Source organism: Enoplosus armatus, chromosome 4 (assembly GCF_043641665.1).
Source record: "Enoplosus armatus isolate fEnoArm2 chromosome 4, fEnoArm2.hap1, whole genome shotgun sequence".
NCBI classification, from domain to species: domain Eukaryota; kingdom Metazoa; phylum Chordata; class Actinopteri; order Centrarchiformes; family Enoplosidae; genus Enoplosus; species Enoplosus armatus.
This window is the reverse complement of record NC_092183.1, coordinates 17,853,959-17,877,930: the sequence shown is the minus strand read 5'-3', so window position 1 is coordinate 17,877,930 and position 23,972 is coordinate 17,853,959. Positions and strand designations below refer to the sequence as shown.

The 23,972-nt window shown below is 41.5% G+C and overlaps 1 protein-coding gene across 1 annotated transcript in view; it reads left to right on the top strand.

Moving 5' to 3' along the window:
* The window catches only part of trpm3 (transient receptor potential cation channel, subfamily M, member 3), a 118,703-nt gene that overhangs the window by 39,279 nt on the left and 55,452 nt on the right, over window positions 1–23,972 (top strand). The window contains exon 2 of the mRNA XM_070904358.1: window positions 23,500–23,579. Within this exon, the coding sequence (XP_070760459.1) occupies window positions 23,500–23,579 (80 nt within the window). The remainder of the gene's footprint in view (window positions 1–23,499; window positions 23,580–23,972) is intronic.

The window sequence follows — 23,972 nt, the reverse complement described above, 5'->3', positions numbered from 1 at the left end:
TGTTAATGGTTATTCTATTATAAGTCATGTAGTAAGAAAAAGTTTTAGGATGCATTTCAGGTATTGCCAAATTGTACACCCTGAATCTAAATTAAATCAAATTGTTTCGCAGAGATTTCCAGCCTTAGTTCATACCCCCCATCGCGTTCAGCTGTCACCACCCCCAAGTCCTCCAGATTCCTCGCATGTCCCGACTTCTCAGTGTTTGTCTTACAGGAACTTGTCTGTGGGCTGACAGCATGACAGAAAGAGAGGAGAGGAAAAAGAAAGCTAAAGAGAGGGAGAGGGAAGAGTTGAGAGCTGGGAGGTGATGAGGTGTTTCAACAGTGGAAAGAGAGGCGGGAAAAAATCCCATTTTCAGTGAGAAAGAAAAATAGAGAGAAGTTGAGGATTGAAGGCAGTAATGAGTTGCTGAGGGAATGAGACAATAAGGCGGGAAAAGGGAAAGGAGTGAAGAGGTCCAATATAAAGCGGAGAAAAAAACAGGAATAGAACAGGGAAACAGTATGATTAGTAAGAGAGCCTGAGAGCAGGAGAGGACAGCGAATAACGGAGGGAGACATGTCAGAAATGGAGAGTGAAAACCTGGTAATGAATGAGGGTGTGAAAGAGAGAGGCTGCGAGAAAGAGAGAGGGAAAGACAGAGGTTTCACTCCCCCTGATCCTTAGCCAGCTCTTTTTGCCTTATCAGGCTAGTCCAGACATGGGAGGAAAATATGTACCCACAATGCACTGTGGCTCTTGCCCATCCGCCTGGAATGAACCCCTAACCCCGTCCTATCAGCTCAGAGGTCGGTTGCCAGTGCCAGTGGCTCTTCATCTCTGGATTCAGGGAAAGATTTGTGACAGGAAAACGCACGCACGAACATGTATGCCCCAGACTCAGCCATCGGCAATCAAAAGTTGAGTCCAGGTCGTGTCACAGTCTGTGTCTTTGTCTAAGCTGGCAGTTCAGATGTGAGATAAACAAACATAACATACACATATGCATGAACACAACACAAGGACAAGGACATACAGACACACACAAAAGATTTGCACAAACATGTGAAGCAACCTTAGAGATGATGTTTGAATCATTCAAAAACGTGTTTCCTCTTTGTTTCACGCTAATAATTCTTCCTTAGATCAATCAATCAAGCAAAGTGAAAGCACTACAGAAGGTTTTCATATAGCTAAAATGGCTTTTGAAAATGTTGCACACTCACATGCCTGAATGGACACATGCATGAGCACCAGTCAGTCAGGAACACCGAGCTACAACCCCTGCTGATATTGAGAGGCGCTGATGAGTGTGCTGTCGAAATGCGCCCATTACTTACTGCCACTACATTTATCACATGGCCTGTTTAGTGACATGTAATTTGCAATGAAATGTCCACACTTACCTTATGTGCATTTAGAGACTAGTCAGATGTGTAGTTACCGCTTTAGGTCACTTCTGAAGGCCACTTATTGTGTATGTGTGCATGTGTGTTTACTCCCATGTGCCCACCACCCTTTGTGTGGGATCAAGGTCTTAGTAAGTGTGACTCTCACTGATAGACAATGATGAGGTGGTTGATGAGTTTGCGAAGCCATTTCCTCAGTCGAAGGCTAAAAGCCAGCGGACTGTGTGATGTCATTTCAACTTGACACAGGCGTGAAAAATCAACATAAAAGCCTTTCGAATCATTCGTCTTCCATTTGAAATTAGATATTGTGCACGGTATGAGAGCGAGAAACACAGAGAGAATGTGTGTGTGTGTGTGTGTGGGGGGGGGGGTGACTTATGATCTGTGTGCACAAGGGTGTGAATGTGGTGTCTTAAAACTCCCCATCGAAATTACATAGAGATGAGATTCTGCATCCGCAACACACAGGAAAAAATGTAATGCAAAAGTGAAAAGTCCCATGCGGACAGATAACAGGAGGAGCAACGTGACTCTTTGCTTCTGCATTGTCATTATCTGTCAGTATGTACATCCTTTGTTTTACCCATCCTATCATTAGAAATATTTACTCGTCAGGACAGATGACTGCAGAAGTGCTTGTTCAGGGTGACATTGTGTAAGTTCTGTGTCCTGTTGGCTCTGTCCATCTGTTGTAGATTAACCACAACCACATGTTCCTGCGTGTTCCCAAGGTGCTGATCAAAGCGTACCCGTTTGACACACCACTACAGGACAGATAGAGTTCATCTAACTAAAATAGCACAAGTTATATCCTGGAGAAGCAGAAAATTACAATAATATTCATTAATTGGTTATTTTATGGTGATAGGCTGATGATTTTGCCAGAAGCTCAAAGGAGGAGCAGCACTTCAGGTATCTATGAACTCTTCCACAAAGTACTGTGTCATTTATTTAATATACTGCCTACTTTGAAGAGACGTATTTATGGTTTCAATTAGAAAGTCAAATGATTCTTTATCCTTATCTTAATCTTTATCTTTGGAGAGACCAAATGTTATCTTCTATGAAGTTGCAGGAACAATAGTTGTTTCTGACTTTTTGACCATTTGACTGATCTGGTTGAAATGCATAAAGCCCAGACTAATCTGACAAGACAACGTGGCAAAACGCCAATCACTTTGGGGAAGGGACTGAATGGCGAGGCTTTGATGATTTGATAACATGATTATGCATGGTTATATCTTGAATTTCTGAATTAAATGTGTAAACCGTTTTTGACATTGTTTTTCTCTACATTTAAAGGCCCATCTGAGCTTTCTGTATGGCACTGTGGTTTTTCACTTCAGAGACATTCATTCAGTAATATTGTATCTGTATGACTGCCTACATTTATTACTGGTATTTAGCAGTAAGTACAGTAGAGCATATTATCAACCAAATACATTTTCTATATCTTTGGACCAACACTAGTTAGCTGCATCCAAACCTTAGTGTTCTATTGTGTTGGGTTAGACAGCGTGTAGAACTTGAAGTGAGATCACTCTCGACATTAATGTAGATATCTGTGTGGGATGTCGTGAGTGGGTTTCCAGGTATTACTGTGGGTCCTGCTTGAAAATGAGGTGCTTTATCTAAAAAGAGATCTGCTGTCAGAGAATGATGTTTAGATAAATCTGTGTAATTAAGACTGGATGTAAGTGTGTTTATGTGTGTAAACTCTGCTGACATTTAGCTCTCGCTGTGAGTGTGGAAACTTGAATATTTTCTAATTATGGATTTGCTGACCTGAAATGTAAAGCAAACATGCACCTGCTTTTTGACACGGACTAGGTGAGGTCCACTGGAAAGCGAGTGAGTGAATGAGAGAGAGAGAGAGATAAAGGGAGTGAAAGTGTACAATAACACACCAGCTGCACTGAGATTGCTATGCTGAGAGTGTGTGTGTGTGTGTGTGTGACTGGGGGCAGTGCTGATTGGCTAATTATGTAGGTGATTGTGCTACGTTGTGCTGACCTGTCTGGCCTGACAGTTCATTTCACTGGACACAGTGTTAACTTGACACCATTAACATCATTAGCCTACATAACATTTTGAAGTATAAAACAAACTAAAGCCTGGTCTTGCCTACGGTGCCCACAGTTTAAAGCTCATCTGACTGATTTAATTGTAAGCATTGAGGTAGCAGTCAATCACTTCTCACTAAAGTGAACAAAGTTTTGTTCTGTGCTGACCTGCTGATCCATTCATTACAACTTGAACTGAGCCCTGACAATGAGAATGGGTCCATCTGGGCTGTATAATCAACCCACTCTGTTAAAAAGGTCTTAGTTACTAAAACTATGGTGGTTATTCTTGCTTAATTTGTCACTGGATGACATTCATTCATGTTAATGTTGCACCTCTATACAGCCAGATCCCCTCTAAGTATTATATAACTGATTACATAATACAACCTTATAATGCTCTATCATTAAACTGCTATCTCTCCATTCAACACTTCATCTCTTGGACAGCACCAATACTCATTTGAGTTCCCTGAGATCATTATGTTGCAACTCCAGATGGAATCTTTTTAAGTGCGTGAATCAAAGTACAAATTATATTCAATATTAGTTTCTTTTATTATGGAAGCTGTAGCCGTCTCAACTGTGTTATCTCTCTTTCTCGCTCCCTCCCTCGCCTCACTAATTAATAGGCGTTTGTATGTTTTCACTGCAGGAAATTTTTCCTGCTGAAGTAATGATGTGTAAATACAGGCCATTTACTGTACCATCCACTTCCTCTTTGTTCAATTAGAGGGCATGACACAAATCCCCGCTGAGCAAGGACAAACAGCACACAAACTGGTAATTATCTGCGAAAGCAGACAAGTTGCTGCTGGAAGAGAAGTTGTGATTGTTTGAAGAAGATTGAGATATTGCAGGCATGTGTGTCCTTATGTGTATGTATCACAGACAAGGTACAAGGTCATTTTGTGCTAGGGTTTTTGTCCTTATTATCCTCTCAGGTCTGTGGTTAAACAAAGCATTGCCCCTACCCATCCAATCAGAGTTGTCCTTCCTCTAGCTTCTTTCCAAAAAGCTGCCTTTCAAGGCATCGTTAGCAGACACAAAGCTGATGAAGTCGTGAATCCGCTGAGAGCAGAGATCTGAATATCACCACAAGGATTTGGCCGCGGCCTGCCTGCCTGCCATTTTACATAATGTTTCAAGTCTCACTTGATTGGTTTTCATGTTTGCTTGTAATAAGTAGCCTACAGGAGCTGCAAAGCAATAATGTCAGCACACAAACATGCACTCACTTTCACAGTCCCTCTCTTACACAGACACACACACACGCACACACACAGCCAATAATGATTCATAATAGAGATAATGAATTCTATTTGTAGTGCAATTATAACTCTGTCATTTGCTTAGATTCGACTGATACTGAAGCTGTTGTCTGGTTACAAGGATCAAAAGACTTAACTCCTAATTTTGGTGTCAGATTGGTGTCCTCTGACTTTTCCACCTATTCAAATTAGTCTAATTAACATGATGCTATACTGGCATTCATTGATAACCACATGACAAATACTTTTTAATAGATTGCATATTAATGTGGATGGATGATTGTCGATCTGATGAGTTGGATTCGAGTTATTTTTTTCTTGCAGGAAAATTAGACCAGTTTGTGGTACAGTCATGTAAAAATGTATTTGCTGCTCAAGTGAGGTTGTGTGTGTGTTACAAATGTTTGAGGATTGTATTTTATCTTTTTGTTTTTGTGCTAATATTCTTTCTTGGAAAAAGAAGTAGAAAACAGTGAAAGTAAACATGAATAATACATTGCAAAGAAAACACTGAGTAAAAGCAGGGCAGGGTCCTTCTGCTCTGAGTGTCTGGTGTGTTGAGCTTCTAACTGAATGTAATTTTGTGAATATGGGAAGGTCGTGCTTTGCTTTAAGGACAAAATCTGGGACTCCAGGCATGTGACTTGGACTGAAGTCTAGTGTCACAACAGCCCTTGACACAGCTGAGGGGAATGCAGTATAACTTGGTTTTCACGCAAACTTGAGCTTTGACCTGAACTGGTGAAAGGATAACTCGCAAAACATGCAAGCAGCTATTTTACGTTTCTGCCATGAAAGAGATGAGACAAAAGAGAAGAAGATTAGTTTAATTTCTTTACCTCTTTTATTCATTCTAGTTAGCTTCTCCCTTTATCTAATTTCCAACCATATTGCATCTCAACGTCCTTAAATGGCTTTGTGCTGAAAGTGTAGGAGGGACAAATGATTTTAATGAGCATTGCTGTTCTTCCTCCTCCCACTTCTAAGCCTTTCTTTAAGGCCAAGGTTCATCTTGATTTAGCTGACAGGCTCTTGTCGTGAGTATGTGTGGGAAAGGATGAGCACAGAACGATTGGTTCACTGATTCACATGGAAAGAGGAAATCCGCCCCCAGTTTCTACAATGTACACTGGACTGAGCTTGTGAACCCGCTAATAGAGGCTTTGACTGCTGATGTTCTTTGATGAAACATATGTCGCAGCAAAGCAGAGAAGAAAGATACTAATATAACCCTGAAATAAATGATCTCACTTATATAGCGCTTTTCAACCTTCATGGTTCCCAAAGCGCTTTACAGCTAAGTCTCATTCACCCATTCACATACTGATGGTGACCAAGCTGCCATGCAAGGTGCTGGGTTCAGAGTCTTGCTCTATTTTGACATGACGGGGGGACCTTCTGCACCATGAACACACACACACACACACACACACACACACTGTTTGACCCATGCATGGCTAAATTTGTAGATTAGGTGGACAAAATATAAAAGAAAAGTTTTAATATAATGTAGTCTAGTTCAACACTGCCTCAAAAATGAGTTGAACCTGCGCCTCTCTGACACAGTGTCACCAAAAAAATGAACATTATAGGCTTTACGATGGTGGGACTTATTGTAGGTCTTTCAAGCCTGCAGGATGCACATGATAGTGAGGTTACTTTGTTGTCCAGACTTGGTTCATGGCAAAGTGCCATCATGACATGTTCAAATGGTTCACCGACTACTGGAATTAGATGTAGCATGGCAGGAGGGATAACTTGATTGGGTTTACCAGGAACCGGGCAGGTGAGGTTGTGTGGCTTTTCCTAATCCAAAATAGTTGGACAATCTGAGGTGTGAACCAAATTCGACAGAAGATGAAAAGGTTTCAGGACAACTATTTGTCCAGATTTGGACATGAGAGAGGTGGAAAGATGGATAGCATGGTGGGGGTATATGCACAACATTTTAATGCAACACTCCAGGATGTCAAATCCACCACTATGGGTAATTAAGTGTTTTGCACCTGTACCATTAAAGACCCGGCCTTGGCTCTGGCTTGCTTGTCAGCGAAGGAGGCACTTCCTTTTGGTGAAGAACAGCATAAAAACCTCAAGCAGTTTGCTGTCAGATTCAGGCATATGATTTAGTTTAATAGTGTCAGACTTGGTTTGGAAAGGACTAACAGTAGATAGGCTTGGAATATTTACAAGCGGTTTTTACTTGATGTATGAACAAGTGTCATTGAGGTGACCAGGTTAATGTCAGCAACAACACTCGTGTCACTGGAGGTTGGTTGAGATTTGATTTTCTCTCAGTACCAGGGAGGAAAATGCATTCTTACTGTATGTGTCTGAGAGAACTCATCAGCCTGTTGCAACTTTCAACTCATTTAAATACACATCATTTTCATTTTCTGGCAGGTACATTTTCAGTCTCTCCTGAAGAGGTTACCTCTTTCAGCTGCTCAAATACTGCAACATCGCTGGTTTGTGACAACACTTTCAAAATGCAACCTCTGCAATCTCCACATACTGTATGTCTGGTTGGCAGTTCTTCACAATTTCAGACTTTTTGGCAAAATGGAGAAACTCTAGCCCACAGCACATATTGCATTACCCCAAATATTCATAAATTAGATTATACCATTACTAATACAAAATAGAAAAACATCCATATCAGCTTCGGAACAGGATTAGTGGAAACTCACATTTTTGATCCTGGATGTACTGGATGTCATTGAACAGACACAATACACAGGCAAATAAAAAAAACTTCTATATAAGAAGTCAACCTGACCCACTGAGAGGGTGTGTGTATGTGTGTGAATGTACCCTCACAAGTTTTAGCTAGAGTGTAAGAACTCTTCAACTAGAAATCAAGAAATCGAGAAGCCTGTTTGGCATTAAACGGGTACCGCAGGAGGCGATGGGCCCTCAGCACAGATTTATAGATTCTTCAATGATGTATGTTGTTCAGCTCCTGCATCCTCTCAGATAAAAGCTGATGGTCAACATTTGTCTGATATTGGATGCAAAGGTTTTTGTGCTGCCTGGAGTCCGAAACCTGCCACCCTTCTTTCCAGGTCAATGAAGCTTAACTGCCCTCCTGCCTTGGCAAACACTGCAGACAATAGCTGTGTGCAGTCATTGATGTCCGACCCAAAGTCCACCTGCTTCTGGTTTAGTGCCAGAAAGCTTCCAGGGGGTTTAGTATCACCTAGAGATGTAAGAGGCACAAAGCTACTGAGTCATTAATTATCAGCACAGACACTTGTACTCAGACAATCTAGCTTCAGTTGCCCAAGAAACACCCCTCACATCCTAGAAACCCATCTCAGGTATAACCCCATCAATCTAAGCCACAGCTCAGCTGCATTTATCCCCTCCAACTTCCTCCTCATTAGACACAGCAGTTTTGACACAAGTTGGCCTGTTCCCTGCAACTATCCCTCCCCATACACAAATTGTCTCAATATGAGCTGTAACAAATGACATTAAAGTCTTAACAGTTTTTCAGTCATTTGTTTTCCAGCCATTGCAACTAGTACAAACCAGATGCGGCAGGGTTAGAATTCAGATCCAATCTCAGTGTTGTTAACCTGTTTCAACTGACCAAATCTCTCCCAAACTGTGTTGATTTTTTTTCTAATACTTGACGTGACAAATACTGTCCAACTTTTATGTGCTTCTTTTAGTAAGGAAGACATTAGGAGGGAAAGACATTAGTCTCCAAGAATGGAGAGAGCACAACTTTGTGCTTCCTTCATTCATCTCTTGCTCTTCCATCCTTCTCATCATTAGCTCTCCTTATTATCCCTCATTTGGTCATCTTGTTATCCTCTTTCAGTCTCCCTGACCAGCTCCTGCCACGTACATAAATACCTGTCTGCAGAATGACAAACTCGATTTAACCCTTTCACCCAAGAACCACTAGCAGTGACCTTGTGGGCAAGACTAGAGACATCGCCACAGCTTTTATTCATCCTGCAAGCATAGTCACGGTTTTCACAACCTGCCTGCTGGCAAAACACCCTCCACTGTAGCACTGCTACCAGGCACACACAACTGCAGTAAAGTGACAACTTCTCCCGACTAAAAGGTCATTCAGGCCTGCCATGCCAGACAAGGAAAAATAGACAGAGAGAGAGAAAGATATTTTAGAGTGGTTGTTATCAGCTTTCCTTTTGGAAGATTCCCCCTCGCTGCAATTTAAAAGAAAGTTACACTTCATCAAGTTTTTAAGCAAAGTTTCTAGAAAATAAAAACTGCTGGCTGCTAGACGCACAGTAGGACTCTTTTTTTTTTTTTTTTACTTTATGTTGTACTCTGCCAACTTTCTGGAAATAGGAAAAGCGACATGCACATAGTGAGGCAGATAAACAGAAAGGTAGTGTGTGTGTGTGTGTGTGTGTGTGTGTGCGTGTGTGTTTATGTATAAAGTATGTGAAACCCAGTGAATAGTGTGTCTTGACATGTTTTGCTAGTGGACCCTGGAGTGTATTATGCAGAATTTCCATGTAGATGGGACACCTGCAATATGCAAATCCATGAGCAACTGTTATCAGAGGTCGTGATGCGGTCATGGCACTAGCAAACAACATAAACTGTTATTTAGCTCATCCTCTTTTTATGTGACTGATGAATCGCCATTTTCTGTACTTCTGTACTGAACTGTGTGTTTATAATTTATTCTGTAACATGCTGTTGCACTGCCTCGGCTTTAGTCTTTCAGACTTTTAATGTCTCAGTGTCTCGTAGTGTCACTCTCCCCCCAACCACTCTTTTGGCTCCGTAAATATTTTGAAATGGATATATAGTATATATGCCATCCTCACACACACACATACATGAAACAAGAGGCAGGGTTAGACAAGGGGTAATGTACACTCAGAGAGACATAGAGAGACTGGGAGAGGGACAATAAGATTAAGGCTCAGGTCTCAGTAAAGAGCTTTGTGCTGTAATAGTTTTGACCACAGATACATTACTGAGTCTCTGCAAACAGACAAAGTAGATCTGAAAGGGATGAGTTTATGGCCACAGGCCCTCTGCAGGGAAATTGAGATATTTCACTGTCAGTCTCTATACTCCTCAATCTCCCAAACAACATGTATTATTGGAAATACGTGAGTACAAGTAACAATGCAAGTAAATAGTGTGTGTATGAATCATCTGTGGGGTAAGGCTTTATGTGTGTGTTTTGGAGACTCTCTTGAGCTGATCAGACCTTAAACACAAAAACTAAAAGATAGAAGTTTTTCAAAAATACAAATTCACAGTTCACAGTATTTGGACCAGATAAATAGACACATGACTGTGTTTATTCCTGTGAGTGGTCTCTGTAAAGATCATCTGCCATGAGATCCATGATGTGAAACACATTTGCATTTGTTACAAAAAAGCACATTTGTGACAGGCAGTTGATAAGGCAGTGATACAGCCATATTTACTATGAGCTGTCCAAACTTGTGACAGACAGCACCATTAATGGTCAGACAGCTCAACCAACTGGCTGATAACAAATCACCATACTGTGCCATTTCCATAGAAAAGAGCAATGGCTCAGAAATGTCAACATACAATAATTTGTGCAACTGTGCAGCCTAAATAGATTACCTCCATAGTCATAATGTGCATTACACTACACTTTTAAGGTGGTAGTATAGCAAAAACTAAAAATGAGATAGTTGGAGAAACTCAGTATCTTTATACGTCCTGCTTGTACAGTAAAGTTGGCAAATCCTCTCACAACTTCAGCAAGTCTAGCCTCCATGATTAATCTTAGAAATAAGAACAAGAACAAGAAATTAAACACGAGACTCAAAAGACACTTTAATAATTGAACCAATTATGTGGCACATTATTTTCTTTTGTTTGTACTAAGTTCTTTTCCACAAATGTTTAAGACGCCCCTTGGGCCAGTCAGTAACAAGTCAGGCTGTCCGTTCGTCAACAGAATCAATGCTTTTCGGAGATATCATATGTGAGTTAAATGTTTTAACCTTTAATTTTGACGCCCCCCTCCCTCAATGTCAATCAGTGTCATTGTATAAATGCTGGCACACAGTGTGACGGGGCGCTGTCCCTCCCAGACTTGTCATCACCTGACGTACAGAATCATATTTGATGGACAGAAGAACAGATAAACAGGAAAAGGCCTGATCCATTGTCTCAGCTCCTCATTTCCTTTCATTAGTATTCACACTTTTTCTATATGAACACATATTCACATATTTCCATAAGCCTGTCAGAGAAATATTGTTAGGCAAATATGTAATTATTCTCTGTTACCTTTTCCTGTGTGTGTGTGTGTGTGTGTGTGTGTGTGTGTGTGTACTCGCTCGCTTGCTGTCGTGTCAGTGCGCTGACGCACGTGGGTATGCTCCAGAGATCCCCACTCCAGTTTCGAGCTATGCCTGAGGCGCTACGGGAGGGGGGCACAGGAAGCAAGGGAGGGGGGTTCTTCCTAGTTTTGTATCCATGGTAACACCATCCTGCCCTCCCAGGATCTGTGTCAGTGGTGCTGACATGGGCTGCAGAGAGACAGCAGAGAGGATGGTGAAGGTGAAGCGGCTGAGGGGAGTTGAAAGGATGCGTAACAAGGAGGGAAAAGAAGGAGCATGGGGGAAGATCATGGAGTTCATGGGAATGTGGTCAGTGGATAAATGGACAAATAAACAGAGAGTGGTGGGAGAGAGGGAAGGATATTGAAGAAGAAAAACCGACAAGGTTCAGTGACTTGAGTTGTACCTGCTAGTTCATTGCACAATAATGCTATGCCTCTTACATCCCCGCATCTTCCACCCACATGCTCCGACCCCCTCACCCAACACACACCCCTCTCTCTGTGGCAGCAGGGCCAACACTGACACTGTGTATTTTGGCTCGAGGGAACAAGCTGTGACTTCCTTCCTCTCCCCACCTCTCTTCCTGTCTACCTATCTGTGGATCAGCCTCTCTCCGTCTCTCTCAATTGTGGGAGTCAGATTAAGTTTACCAAGCAGCCAAACGGCTTATTGATCGAATTAGGGTTCCAGAGAGAGGCGGGCCAAGGAGGAGACCTACAATTCAATACAGGCCTAATGATTTGATTCTAATACGGCAGAGGGTTGAATTTGTGTTGGTGTAACGTGAAGGTCTCGGTATACTATAGTTTCAGTAGAGGATTTTTCAGTATATGTGTGTGTATGTTTTGTGTGTTGTGAAATAATATGGATGGTGTGCCAGAAGAGGAAACTTGTCAGCTGTTCCCGCTGTGCTGGGAACAACAGGAACACAGACAGAGAGAGAGAGAAAGAGACAGATATTGTGTGTGCGGGTCTTGTATATTTGTGTGACCACACTGTGTATGCCTGTCTGTGGTTGTGATAAATGGATTTAGCTGCTCATTTCTGCTTCAGCACAGTAACCATAAATACAAGTTCTGTTATGTTGAAAAACACATCCATATTCCACTTGTGCTGCCAAATGAGATGTTGAATGGAGGAAATAACGTGTCATTTTTGGGGGATGATTAGACACAGACACACTCTGCTACTCTTAAAAAGAAGCGATTTCTCCTCCATTTTTTTTCAGAACATCTTTTCTTTCTCTTTAGTGCTTTCATTTATTCCAATTACAGTAAAATGTTTCATCAGAGCTATTGATCACGCGACTCTGCACCATTACAGTCGATCTCAAAGGGCTATCGATCTCAAACTACGAAAAAAAGCTTCTGTGCTTCACAATACGTCTGGCTGTTTTAGAGATTCAGAGAGCCATTTGACATGTCTGACTGCTGCCTGGACGCTGGACGTCTGCGCTAATGGAACCACATCTGAATCACTGTTTGACTGCTGTGCCGGTTGTGACATTAAAAATGAATCACTGGCCATGTACACTTGACCTGAGTAATACATCCATCTCAAGTTGATGAAAAAGACAAGAAGAGAGGAGAACAGACCGGGTCAAAGGCAGTCGATATCAGCCTTTATGGAAAAGATCATTTTATTGCAGCTTTTTCTGCTGAATGTCCTTTTTTCTTTTCCCTCTTCCTCTCTCTGTCTGTATTTTCCACATACACACACATATTCAAACTCCCTATCTGCTGGAGTGTGGTGGTTGCATGAGAAGCAATTTCACAGCCCTTGGCCTGGACCACCTTTGTTACAGCACACACATGGACACACACACAACTCAGCACCAACCAAGTGTGCAACAGCTCTTGTTGTGGCCTTGTACGTGGCACTTCATGATAATGGTGGTAACACACAGAGTGTCCAAGTAATATTGGCAGTGGTCTGGTAAACAGTAAATCGTTTTGTGGAACAGCGAGAGCCACAGAATAATGAGGGCTACAACAGTGCTGGACAGGTAGCGATACCATTTGAAGCTAAAAAGCAAACAAAGAAGGAAAATAACCAAATAAATCCAGCACAATGGGCTACATAGCCGTCTGAATTATCACCCACATCTCCCATTTTTTCAGCGACTTTGAATGGGTCCATTGTGCCCATTAATGGCTGTTTCTGTGCAGGCGGGGTCAAGAACGCCATCTTCCTTTGTAGCTAGCGAGCTACCTCTATGAAAAATGTGACCGAAAAATGATGTCAACTTATGGAAATAATTCTTAAATCAGCATATTTTTTCAACACAACATAACAACAACTTTCCTTCTTCTGGCCTCTGACTGACGTCCACCCTCACTTCGTACAGGCTACTTGGCTGGTGTCAATCAAACTGCTGTTAACTAAAACGGCGTGTGATCATTAGATTGACTGCAGTTCACTGGCTGGTTGCTCCCCTTGTCATTCACTGTGTCCCGTTTGCTCTCACTCTCTCTTTCTTCCCTCTTCTTTCTCTGCTGGCTTCTCATTTCTTCTGATGTAAGGTTTCTCACTTCTCTGCCCTCATCTTGACACAGGCAAAATGGATACAGCTTATCTCTCCTCACTGTCAGTCCATTTCTTTCTCTCCTCTCTCCTCCCTCTGTGAGCGTCCACTTTTTCTGCTGCTTTTCTATTTCTGGCCCCAGATTTACAACAGATAGATTCTTCTCCTGCCTTTCCTTCCCTTTGCTCTCCACGCTTTCTCTTTGTCACGTGAATTTTGATCTTCTTGTCTCCTGTACAAATTCACCGATACAACACAATTTATGTTACATCGTCCCAGTTTCTCCCCTTCTCTCAGTTTCCCCCCTTCTTTCCTTCTTCTCACCACCTCACCTACCTTCGCCTTCACCTTCAACCTCCTTCTCACCTCTTATCTCTCCCACCACCTACCTTTGCCTCCATCCTCTCCACTCTCTACCTAAACCCTTCCCTCCTCCTCGTCTCCTCTCACGCCAACACCAGCCCCCCACCTCCAGCTCCCCCTGTCACAGACAGAATGGCCATGCCAATGTTGATTAGAGCCCGCATGGCCAGATGCTCAGCTAGGCTTAGCGGAGGCCTGTGGGAAAGAGAGCTGCTTATTCTAGCCTCAGGAGATGGATTGAAAACGACGGGAGCTAAAACAAGCAAGCATTCTCTCATTACACTCGCACATTGAACACACCCGCACATGCGCACTAGTACATAAGTAAGCATGTATAATACACAAAAGTCTACTCAAGAAGAAAACAGATGCATGCGCAAGCACATTGTAAAAACACACACTTAAACAATTCTTTTCCCCATGCATTTTGCATTTTGCATTTTGATGTTGAGTGTTGAAGTGTAAGCTGATTCAGCTGGTGGGATAACCACCCATTGTTGCTGAGGATTGATCTTGTCAACAAACAACACAGTATACGTACATAAACACACATGTTCAGTGTAATGTGATGAATTTTAATATCTTGTTTATCCTTTTATCAATTTTTTTGCAATTTGTTACTATTGTTCTTTAATTCTGCCTTTGTGTCAAACCACTCGTTAAATATTTCTCTACATGCAAGACATTGTTCTGCACGCATATTATCATAAAAACACTACAAAGTACAAATTTGCGATACAAGATTTCTGCAAACCACAGCTTTCTCAGTCCTGATACTGTTTCTGACACAAGGTCAGTGTCGGTGCCGATATATCTGTGGATCAGATCGGTGCATCCCTAACCACAGCTGATTAAAGCAACAATACAAGCCTCTTTGTTGCCTGTTTTTTTCGCTTTTTCATTTCCTTGGGTGTTCGACTCCCGCACTCAACCATGCTGTTCCTTTTCTCCCCCGTCACTGTTGATCTCCCTTCCTCGCTTACATTTCTATCCTCCATTCTCACATAACTTCACCACAGGATTTCTGACAGTCTCTATTTATCCTTTTTATATTGCGATTTACAATTACTTGCCGAAGGACATGACTCACAGCGTCAAAGTGCACTTAGGTCTATTGCATAGAAAGCCATTAATATATGAAATGTTGAAAAGGATTTTTTTTTTTTGAGGGGTATTCAGGATTTCAATTACATTTTATATAAATCATAACACTGCACACAGAGCTGAACATGTAGAAATGCTACTGTAAGGGTTTTACTCTATAGGACATTATATTGCTGCAGTCAAAGTGATAAATTACATATAAGTCACTCCATAAACCTGAGTGCAAGCTGTCGTAAAGACTGCCACCAGGATAACAGAAATCCCATTCCACATCATTTCAGTGAAGGTCTCTTCAAGGCCATTGACTTGAAGGGTCAGACACAGATAACTAGTCAGTGATCTGGTCATTGATGCTGTAAATGATTATAAAGCATCAAGTTACATTTTGTAAACACACTGACGCTGGAAATTAGTGTATTCAGCAGCCTTGAAAGGCTATTTAAGATTGAGGAGCAGGTTTAGAGCATCTTATGTTACCCAGTCTTCTATCTATTAAAATTAAATCGCTAAAATCTGTTCAAATATGTATGCAAGTGATTTGTTACCTTTTTTAGGCAGGTGGATGATACAATACATGCATTTAAGCACTCAAGAAAAACATTGACAGGCTTGTTATTCAGCTTCACTCAAGTTTGCACGGCGTGAATTAGTTTATATTGTGTGAGATTAAAACAAAAGAATCCCAGTGGCACTTAACAAATAATAGGATTTGAATAAATGTTCCATGTGTATCTTTACTGCTTATTAATGTTTGAAATTTAACTAAGCTATTTTTTTTTCATTTGGTTGTTACAAGCCTCTAATTGGACAACATACTGAGCATGATGAAACTGAGGGCAATTGTCCTCACTCTGAATCTTGTGTTCATGGGTCTTTCTGTCACTGGTGTTATGAGAAGTGTGAATATTCTTAGTATCTGGTTCAAATTTGCTGCTTACCCCCATAGAGAGGTAAGAAATGTTGGTTTGTGCTGCACTGGGTTATAGCAGACTACCAGACTGAAGCAGGGCTGCTGAACAGAGGTGGAAATCTTGTGTATTGACTATTTTGCAGTTTAGCACGATATAGTGTTGGAAAAGATTAGTGTAGGCTGAGGCAGTCTGCACTTGTTTGTATTGTGCGTTTCCTCCTGTTTATCAGACCGGAGAAGTAGAGGTGGAAAATGTTGGTTTGGACTGAGGCTCAGCCTACGGTCTGCACTTTGTTCTAGTCCACCGACAGAGAGCCAGTCTGCAGTTGTGTGTTGGCCATTTTGTAAGAAAGTGCCTCAACTACTAACAAAACTAAGTATGAAGTTCTACTCTATTGCAATTTTTGGGTTTATACTTTAAATCTCCCTTAAGCTGCAAAATGCTGAAACAAGTGGAAAACTCATTTTGTGTGTGTGTGTCAGAGAGAGAGAGTACGAAGGTGTGTGTGGCCCATACACATGCATGGCAGCTACCCTCCAGAAAGATAAACCCGGTGTTTGCGTGTGTGTTCAGGTCACTGGATGCTATTTCACTTGCATAAGTGGTTCCTCTCCTTGACAAGATTGCATTTAAAGGCAATGACCTCATCCTTAATGCAAGCAGTAACTACATGGAGCTGGCATTGGTCTCTGTGGGTCTGGATCAAGCAGTGGGTCACGATATAATGCTGTTTACCAATGCATTGACTTGCCCAAGATGGCTATGTTGTGAAGGTTGTTGTGTATCATATTGCCCATATCAGAGGTTACATATCGTGTGCATGGTTTGCTTCTGGCTGCTGTTGTATGGGGTTACAACAGGACTTGATAGAGAAAGACGAAGAAGGGAGAAAGGATAAACAGAGACAGAGGCACTCAGAGCAACGTTAAGGGATGAGCGTGATAGAGATGGAAGGTGAAATGGCTGCGCTGTATGTATTTTAACTTAAGTGCAGTTCAGTTCAAGTCTGGCCAGCCTGGGTCCAAGAGCATACTGATAATAGGAACACATCACTGTGTAAGAGTTCTGCAGTTAGGCCAGTCAGTAACGCCGTCTGTAGGGCTTCAGATTGATCTGAATTGATAGAGTGCCTTGTCTCTTCTGTATAACCGTACTTCTTCATTTGCCATTTCCGTATTTTAATCAGTTCAACACATCCTAAACTTTGGATTTCGTCAGTGCATGAAAGCAGTCAGGTCACGTCCAGTAGACTCAGTCGATGGAACAAATGACCTCAGCTGAGAAAGGAACAGCATTTTCACAAAATGTAATATGCATCACAGTTTATACTTAGTTTCCAAATTGCAGCAGTTCACTGCAATTAACTCGGTGGTGTCCACCTAATCCTGTTGTAAAGAAGAGAACACAAGTATCAAGACAGACGACATCTTTTCTTTTTGTGTAAAATCTTCATACTGATGCCAGTTTACACCAACAATGTGGATATTGTGTGCAAGAGATGCCTTTACACTGCAAAATGTACCTCCAACATGTTATGTTTTTTGGTCGCTCATCCAAATGCTTTTAAGATAAATAGCCCACATGTGCATATTTAACCTGCCTATTTTCGGTAACAGATGTTTCAGTCTCCAAAATTTAGATTTACAGTACAACCTGCTTTTGAGGTTAAGCTTATAATTTTTAACTTCACTGGCAATAAAAGAACATCTGCACTACATATCAATAACATAAAGCTGTATTTCAGGGCACGTTGTTTGCTTGCATGTGCGCTTGTGATTGAACAGAACATTCAGTGCTGCTGTTGCTTGCAGGGGACCGATCTGAACTACTTTGGCCATTAAACAGCTTGGCTGTCACTAGAAAGACAAATAGAGGCCTGTAGCAGGACTGTCCACACTTAAATTATTCAAAACACATTTTTTTGACATGCTTTTGTGCTTTCATGATCTGAATTGGCCTAGACTGTTAACATAATAGCGCACATTTGTTTTGGTAGACATAGAAAATGGCATTTCACAGGGCAAATGTGAAACGTGTAAAATCTAAAAGAACAATCACATCAGGATACTTGTATGTCTCCTCAATAATGCATATCTATTGTACCACAAGTGCAACCTTTATGAGCAACACTTTTTTCCACTGACAGGTCAGATCAGGTTCATTGTATAGTGGTCATTAATGCTTCGGGGCATTGATTATGGATATAACAATGACGTTATATTCACTAAGATCACTTAGCAGACATGAGCGAGTGTCCTAGATGTCAAACATGGTGTGTTTGTGTGCAAATATTGTTAATTGAACTTCACTTTGTATACAGGTAACATGCATGTTACATGCTTGTGTGTATAAGCAGAGAATTATGACCATGCCATCCCCACTGCTTTCTCATATATGTGTGTTTGTGTGTGTCTGTCTGTGTGTGGTTTATCATATGTGCATACACACATACACACACACCTGCCTCTGGTGCAGCATCTGGACTATCCGGACTCCTCTAAGCATTGTGAGTCGGTCATGACACTGAATACATTACTCTTTCATTAACGCCGGATCTGGGGATGTAGTTTTCTTTCTGATGATTTTGCTTACATTCACATTTTGTTGTTGGTGTGTGTGTGTCTTACATTAAGTAGGATTACAGTTTTGGAAAGTACATTCTCTTTCCTTTGTGTGTTTTTCCTTCTTGTGTATTTTTAGACTTCATTTAGTTCAGATTACAGTCTTATGTGCCCAGTTTCCCCCACTGCTCCTGCTAATTAAACCTGGTAGGTGTTATATGCAGGTCCATTAATCCCTTTGATGGAAACAGGCAGGAAACTACCCTTGTACTGAAAAAAAAAATAGCAGGAAAAGTGCAATGGCAAAAACTCACGTACACAAATGTGTGTGTGTGTGTCATTTAGAACAAAGTAAGGATGGTGAACAGGCTGGGCGATATGTCGTGTTGCTCTACCTAATAGGCTCTCTTGTCATTCAGACTCCCCCTTCGGTCTTGATCTCTGACAGAAATGTTGCTGAGGGAGATGACACACACTCTCTCTCTCCCTCCGTCTCTTTCTCACACACACAGACACACACACACACACACACACACACTCACACACAGCCTGACAGTCCAACTTTAATTTGAATCTAAAACAGGTGAGGTGCTTGTTAGGTTAATGACGGCAGGTAATGCTCAAAGCACGCTGTTTTTGAATATTTTGAGGGGTCAGACACTATTGTCGCATTATGTATATTATAGTTAACCCGCTGATTTCTAATTTTTCATTTAGAAATCAGCTTAATTTTATTTCTTGGCTCATATGCACAGGAGGAGACTGTGAGAGATAGGTAAAGACTAGTTTAGTGGTGTGTCAGGGCTTTCTCAGTGTGTACCTTCTGCACTATGAACACACACACACACACACACACACACACACACACACACAAACACACACACACACACACATACCAGCAGTGCTAATAGTCCCAACGTAGACCAGTTGCCAGTGGACTGAGAGGTGGCCTCAGGTTTGCTCTGATCAGTTTCGTCCAGTGATCTTAGTTTTAAGGTGGGATCGTGCCTCTAACACGACCTTCAACTGTGCTTATGATGCCACAACAATGCAGCACATCACTTAATACAGGTGAGTCATGAAAACCAGATGCGTGTGTGTCACAGTTTTGCTCTGATAACCCTTTTTAACGACCTCACGATTCTTTTTTTATCTACAGCTGATTGATAGTTAAGAACTAAGTTGTACTCAATATCTCTCCATTAGTGGAAATCAATCTCTTTGTTTACTGCATTTATTTACTTCTACTGTTGTGCAATGTTCTGTGTTTGAGATATTGGAGTCTCTTGTTTCAGTGGTAGTGTATTCAGAGTCTCATGTATGTTTCTGTATGTGGATGCTCCATCTGAGAAAATATAATTTTATCTCTGGCCTTTACATTTGTCTCATTTAATCTATTTGTTTATTTTAAAATCAATGATTGTAAGTACAGCAAAAACGCAATACTGTCTTCTTGTACCACAAATCAAAATTATTATTTTCAGGAAATATCACTAATAAGAATAAAAAACAACTATGCATATGGTTCTGTCTTTAGCTGTTTAGCTCTCGAACTTATTATTGGACATTATTACAACTTATTCGCCTTACTATGTATCAAATGTGTCATGACTGTATCTTTTGTAAAAAAAAGTGGTCTCATCTCAGACCATTCTTATCTATAATTGATTTGTTCATTGACATTGATTGTTTCAAAATGTGATGACTGTCTGAGTTCTATCTTTCCTGAGCACGTAAAAATCAAAGTGAACCAGAGGAAGAAATCGACCTGCACTTCAGAAATGGAAACAGCTCTGTCTCTTTTTTACTTTCATCACTGAGACGGCAGTAAAACCAAATGTAAAGCAACTGAAGAGTTGTACAAAGAGAGGGGAGATAAAGAGTTAATGCAGCACAAGAGGAAAAGTGATAATTTAGCTTTAATCACTTTTTGGAATAGATGAACCAGGAAAACAAAGGGAGAGTGTCTGGGTATCTTCACAATACGTGTATCACTCCTGATAAACTCTTGTCAAGGTAAAACATGCTCTATGTAAAAGTGCCACCTATGTGCCCATATAAAAGCCGAGTCATTCATGTTTTTAAAAGGAAAATAGAAAATTAGGGAGAGGAAAAGGGAGAGAGCAAAGGGATTAGGCTGTTGATTGGATATGGTTCCCAATTCAGCTCCCTGCCAGTGTCAATAAGAAAGAGGAGATACAATAGTAAAGGAGGGGGAAGAGAGGACAGGGAGAAGAGGGCGGAGGTGGCGGAGTTTGAGTGTAATGGAGTCAAAACCCCTAACAGGCTGTCAGATGCTGCTCACTTGCCGCACAGTCGCACCTCACACACACACACACACAAACAAGCACATGGCTGGTGTGTGTGAGTGCGCCCCGGTGATAAATCTTAATTACACAATGGAGTGCAGGCCATGTGCCATCTCATCATACCATGTCAAATCTCATAAGCAACACTAGAGAGCGTGAGAGGAAGAGCGAGGGAAAGAGATGCAACAGTATGAGACAGACAGAGTGGGAAAATGTGCATGCAGAAAAGAAGGAAGAGCAGAATTAAAAGATGTAAAGCAAAAGATGGGGTGCAAAGAGAAGTAAATCTTTGTCTGGGATGTTGTCGGGTGGAACTACTGTGGTCCCTCTTTTAAGGGTTTACTTAGAGAACCCAAAAGTCTTTCTGTGTTGCATGACTGTGATTTTGCCATCAGCCCTGTCAATACTAATCAAATTGTCAAACCCTCTGCTGCTGCTGCCATTGAGCGGATCTAGTTTGTCCCAGGATGAGCTGGCGGATGAATACACAGCTCTGGCGTGTCGGGGAAAGAATGGGGCTGGGGGCGTTGTTGTGGCCTGCTGAGTCATCGTGGCCAGGGTGATCTCTAAAAGCAGCCCCCCAGCCCCCCAGAGTAATGGTTAATCGTGGGAAGTCTGGTGTTAGGGTAAGTGTGCCTGTGTGTTCGCCGAGCCCGTTTGCGGCCGGTTGCGATGGGTTTTGGCGAGCCGTGGTGTGACAGGGCCAGTCAGGCGGATGGGGCGTGTGTTGTTGTAGCCGTGGCAGTGGGGAAAGCCCTGTACAAGCAGCTCTCAGCTCTGCTGGCTGGGAGAAGAGCCGGGGCAGCTCTCCCAGAATAAAAAGCAGAAAAAAAAGCTCTGTCCTTTTGTTGTCACGGCTGTTGTGTTTCCCTCTGCTGTGGGTTTGGAAGTCTGGTCTGTGTGTCCTCTTGGTTGTCTGTGACAGTCCCGTTGTGGCATTCGGTCCTATTCTGGACCCCTGGTGTTGTTCTCCATCGCCACAAAACCTCACACAGACATAGTCCACTTCCTGGAATAGTGGTGTCAACCCAGGAAGTGCAACCTTGAAACCACAAAGTGCTGAGTAGAAAGTAGTGCATTTGAATGGCAGAGGGTAACCTACTCATTATCACAGAAACAGAACTTTACATCATACAGTTTACAATACACAGCTGCTTTGGATGAACTGGATTTTATTTGCACAGTTAATCAACATACAATAACCAAAGAAAGCATTCATTACAGAGAGGGGAAAAAAACGGAAAGATATTGATCTCTTAAGGCAGGGACACACATAATGATTGTTTTACTGATTATAGATATGATTTAACTGTTGCAGTCTGGGTCAGTTGGCTGGAGGGAGATGAATGTGTTGTTGTCATTCCAATTGTTTTAAATATGTTTGATATTTACAAGTGACTTCATGTGCAAGAATAAATTATGAAAAACAAAACTGCCTAAAAACACTGAGCTAACAGCAAATTGCAATGTGCTGTGAGTGAGAGTTTAGCTATTATTTTACACTTTATCAGCTATTAATGTAATACCACAGCTCCGTCCACCATCTCGTCCAAATTTAGAATTTTTCCTGTGTTTCTTTCCCTTTTAATAAGATTAAAACTGATTGACGTATAAATGCCCAAGGAATAATTGCTGTTTATGTATCTTGCAAACCTAAAGGAACTTCTCGGAGCAATCAACGGAGCAATAGGTGACAAACTGACTTTGCAGTACTTTTTATGCCACTTAAAACAAGCAGACTTGACGTGCTTCTTGTCAGCTCTAAGAAGGGTGTCTTACAGTACATAAAACTGTCTGTTGTTGTGCATTGATCCCTTCTGTGTATGTAACAACTATTCATGTGTGTATCTGTGGAGACATCTATACAGATGTGTATTAGTCTCTAATCATGTGCTGCATGTGTATCTCAGGCTGGCTCTGTGGCCCCACACCGTCTTTCCGTTCGTGTCTGTAGCAGAATAATTGGCTCCAGTCAGTCCCTCTGTCACTCAGACCTGCAGCAGATGTGACTGCAGAGCATCACAGTGCCACGGATACACCATTTCACTGGCTGCATTATGCTAAGGAAGTCTTTTTGTACTGTATACAATATAAGAACACAAAGCACACACATATAGAAATACATACACTACTCACACTTGCTCACGCAAACACACACTCAGCAGAATCTAAGGACTGGAACTCTCACATAATTTACTGCTTCACTGCATTTAACATCGCCTTTCTCTTTCCCAGCTCTTCATCTCATACGGTTTGGGCTGGAGTCACTGAATAACGTAAAACATTTCTGTCAGAGTGTCTGAGGGACTGTGTGTTGTGTTTGTGTATGTATGCCATTTCCAAAGTGCTGTGATTTCTGTTCTTAAACCAGGTTTGGATATGCAACTGCTGATTTTTCTTTTACATTTTTTAAAAGTACTTTTGAGACATTAGGTCCAACATTTCAAAGTGTATGCTTGGTTTTCCATCCCCCAAAACTGGACTGCTGCCTGCAGAGAAATAGTCTCTGTATGACAAAGCTCGGACTGTGTCATTGTACACAACAAACAGAACCCGTCTTATTTCTTGAAGACAAGAAAACAGACTGTCTGGTGTCACTCCTGCATGCTCACGTCACAGCTCCATTATCTGACAAAGACTGATTGAGTTCTTCTGTCTTCATCTCCGCAGGCACAGAAATCGTGGATAGAAAGAGCGTTCAGCAAGAGAGAATGTGTTCATATCATAGTGAGCGGCAAAGACCCCCATAGGTGAGTAAGAATGTGTATGAAGGAAATGGGAAAAATCTCAATGCATTACATTATTGTGTACTTGTAAATTACAGTATTAATTCCTGTAAATAATTTGTGTTTTGAATTGTGGAAGAAGCAAGAGATAGAAGTCTATATATTTAGGATTCAGCTGCTTGATATTTTGCTATAAAAGCTACAAGACCCTGATGAGTGAGTTAGCTAATGTGATAGCACGCCTCACATACAGTACAGCAGATTAAGAGCCCTGTTTCACAAGTGACCTTTTAAAACATGCCTCAGAGTAATATCACGCTGCCCTCTATTTGCATCACAGGTAGATGCTCCTCACTAATGAGCCAAAACACTGACATTATTAATTTTAAAACCACAAATGTGAAATTCAGGGCCAGG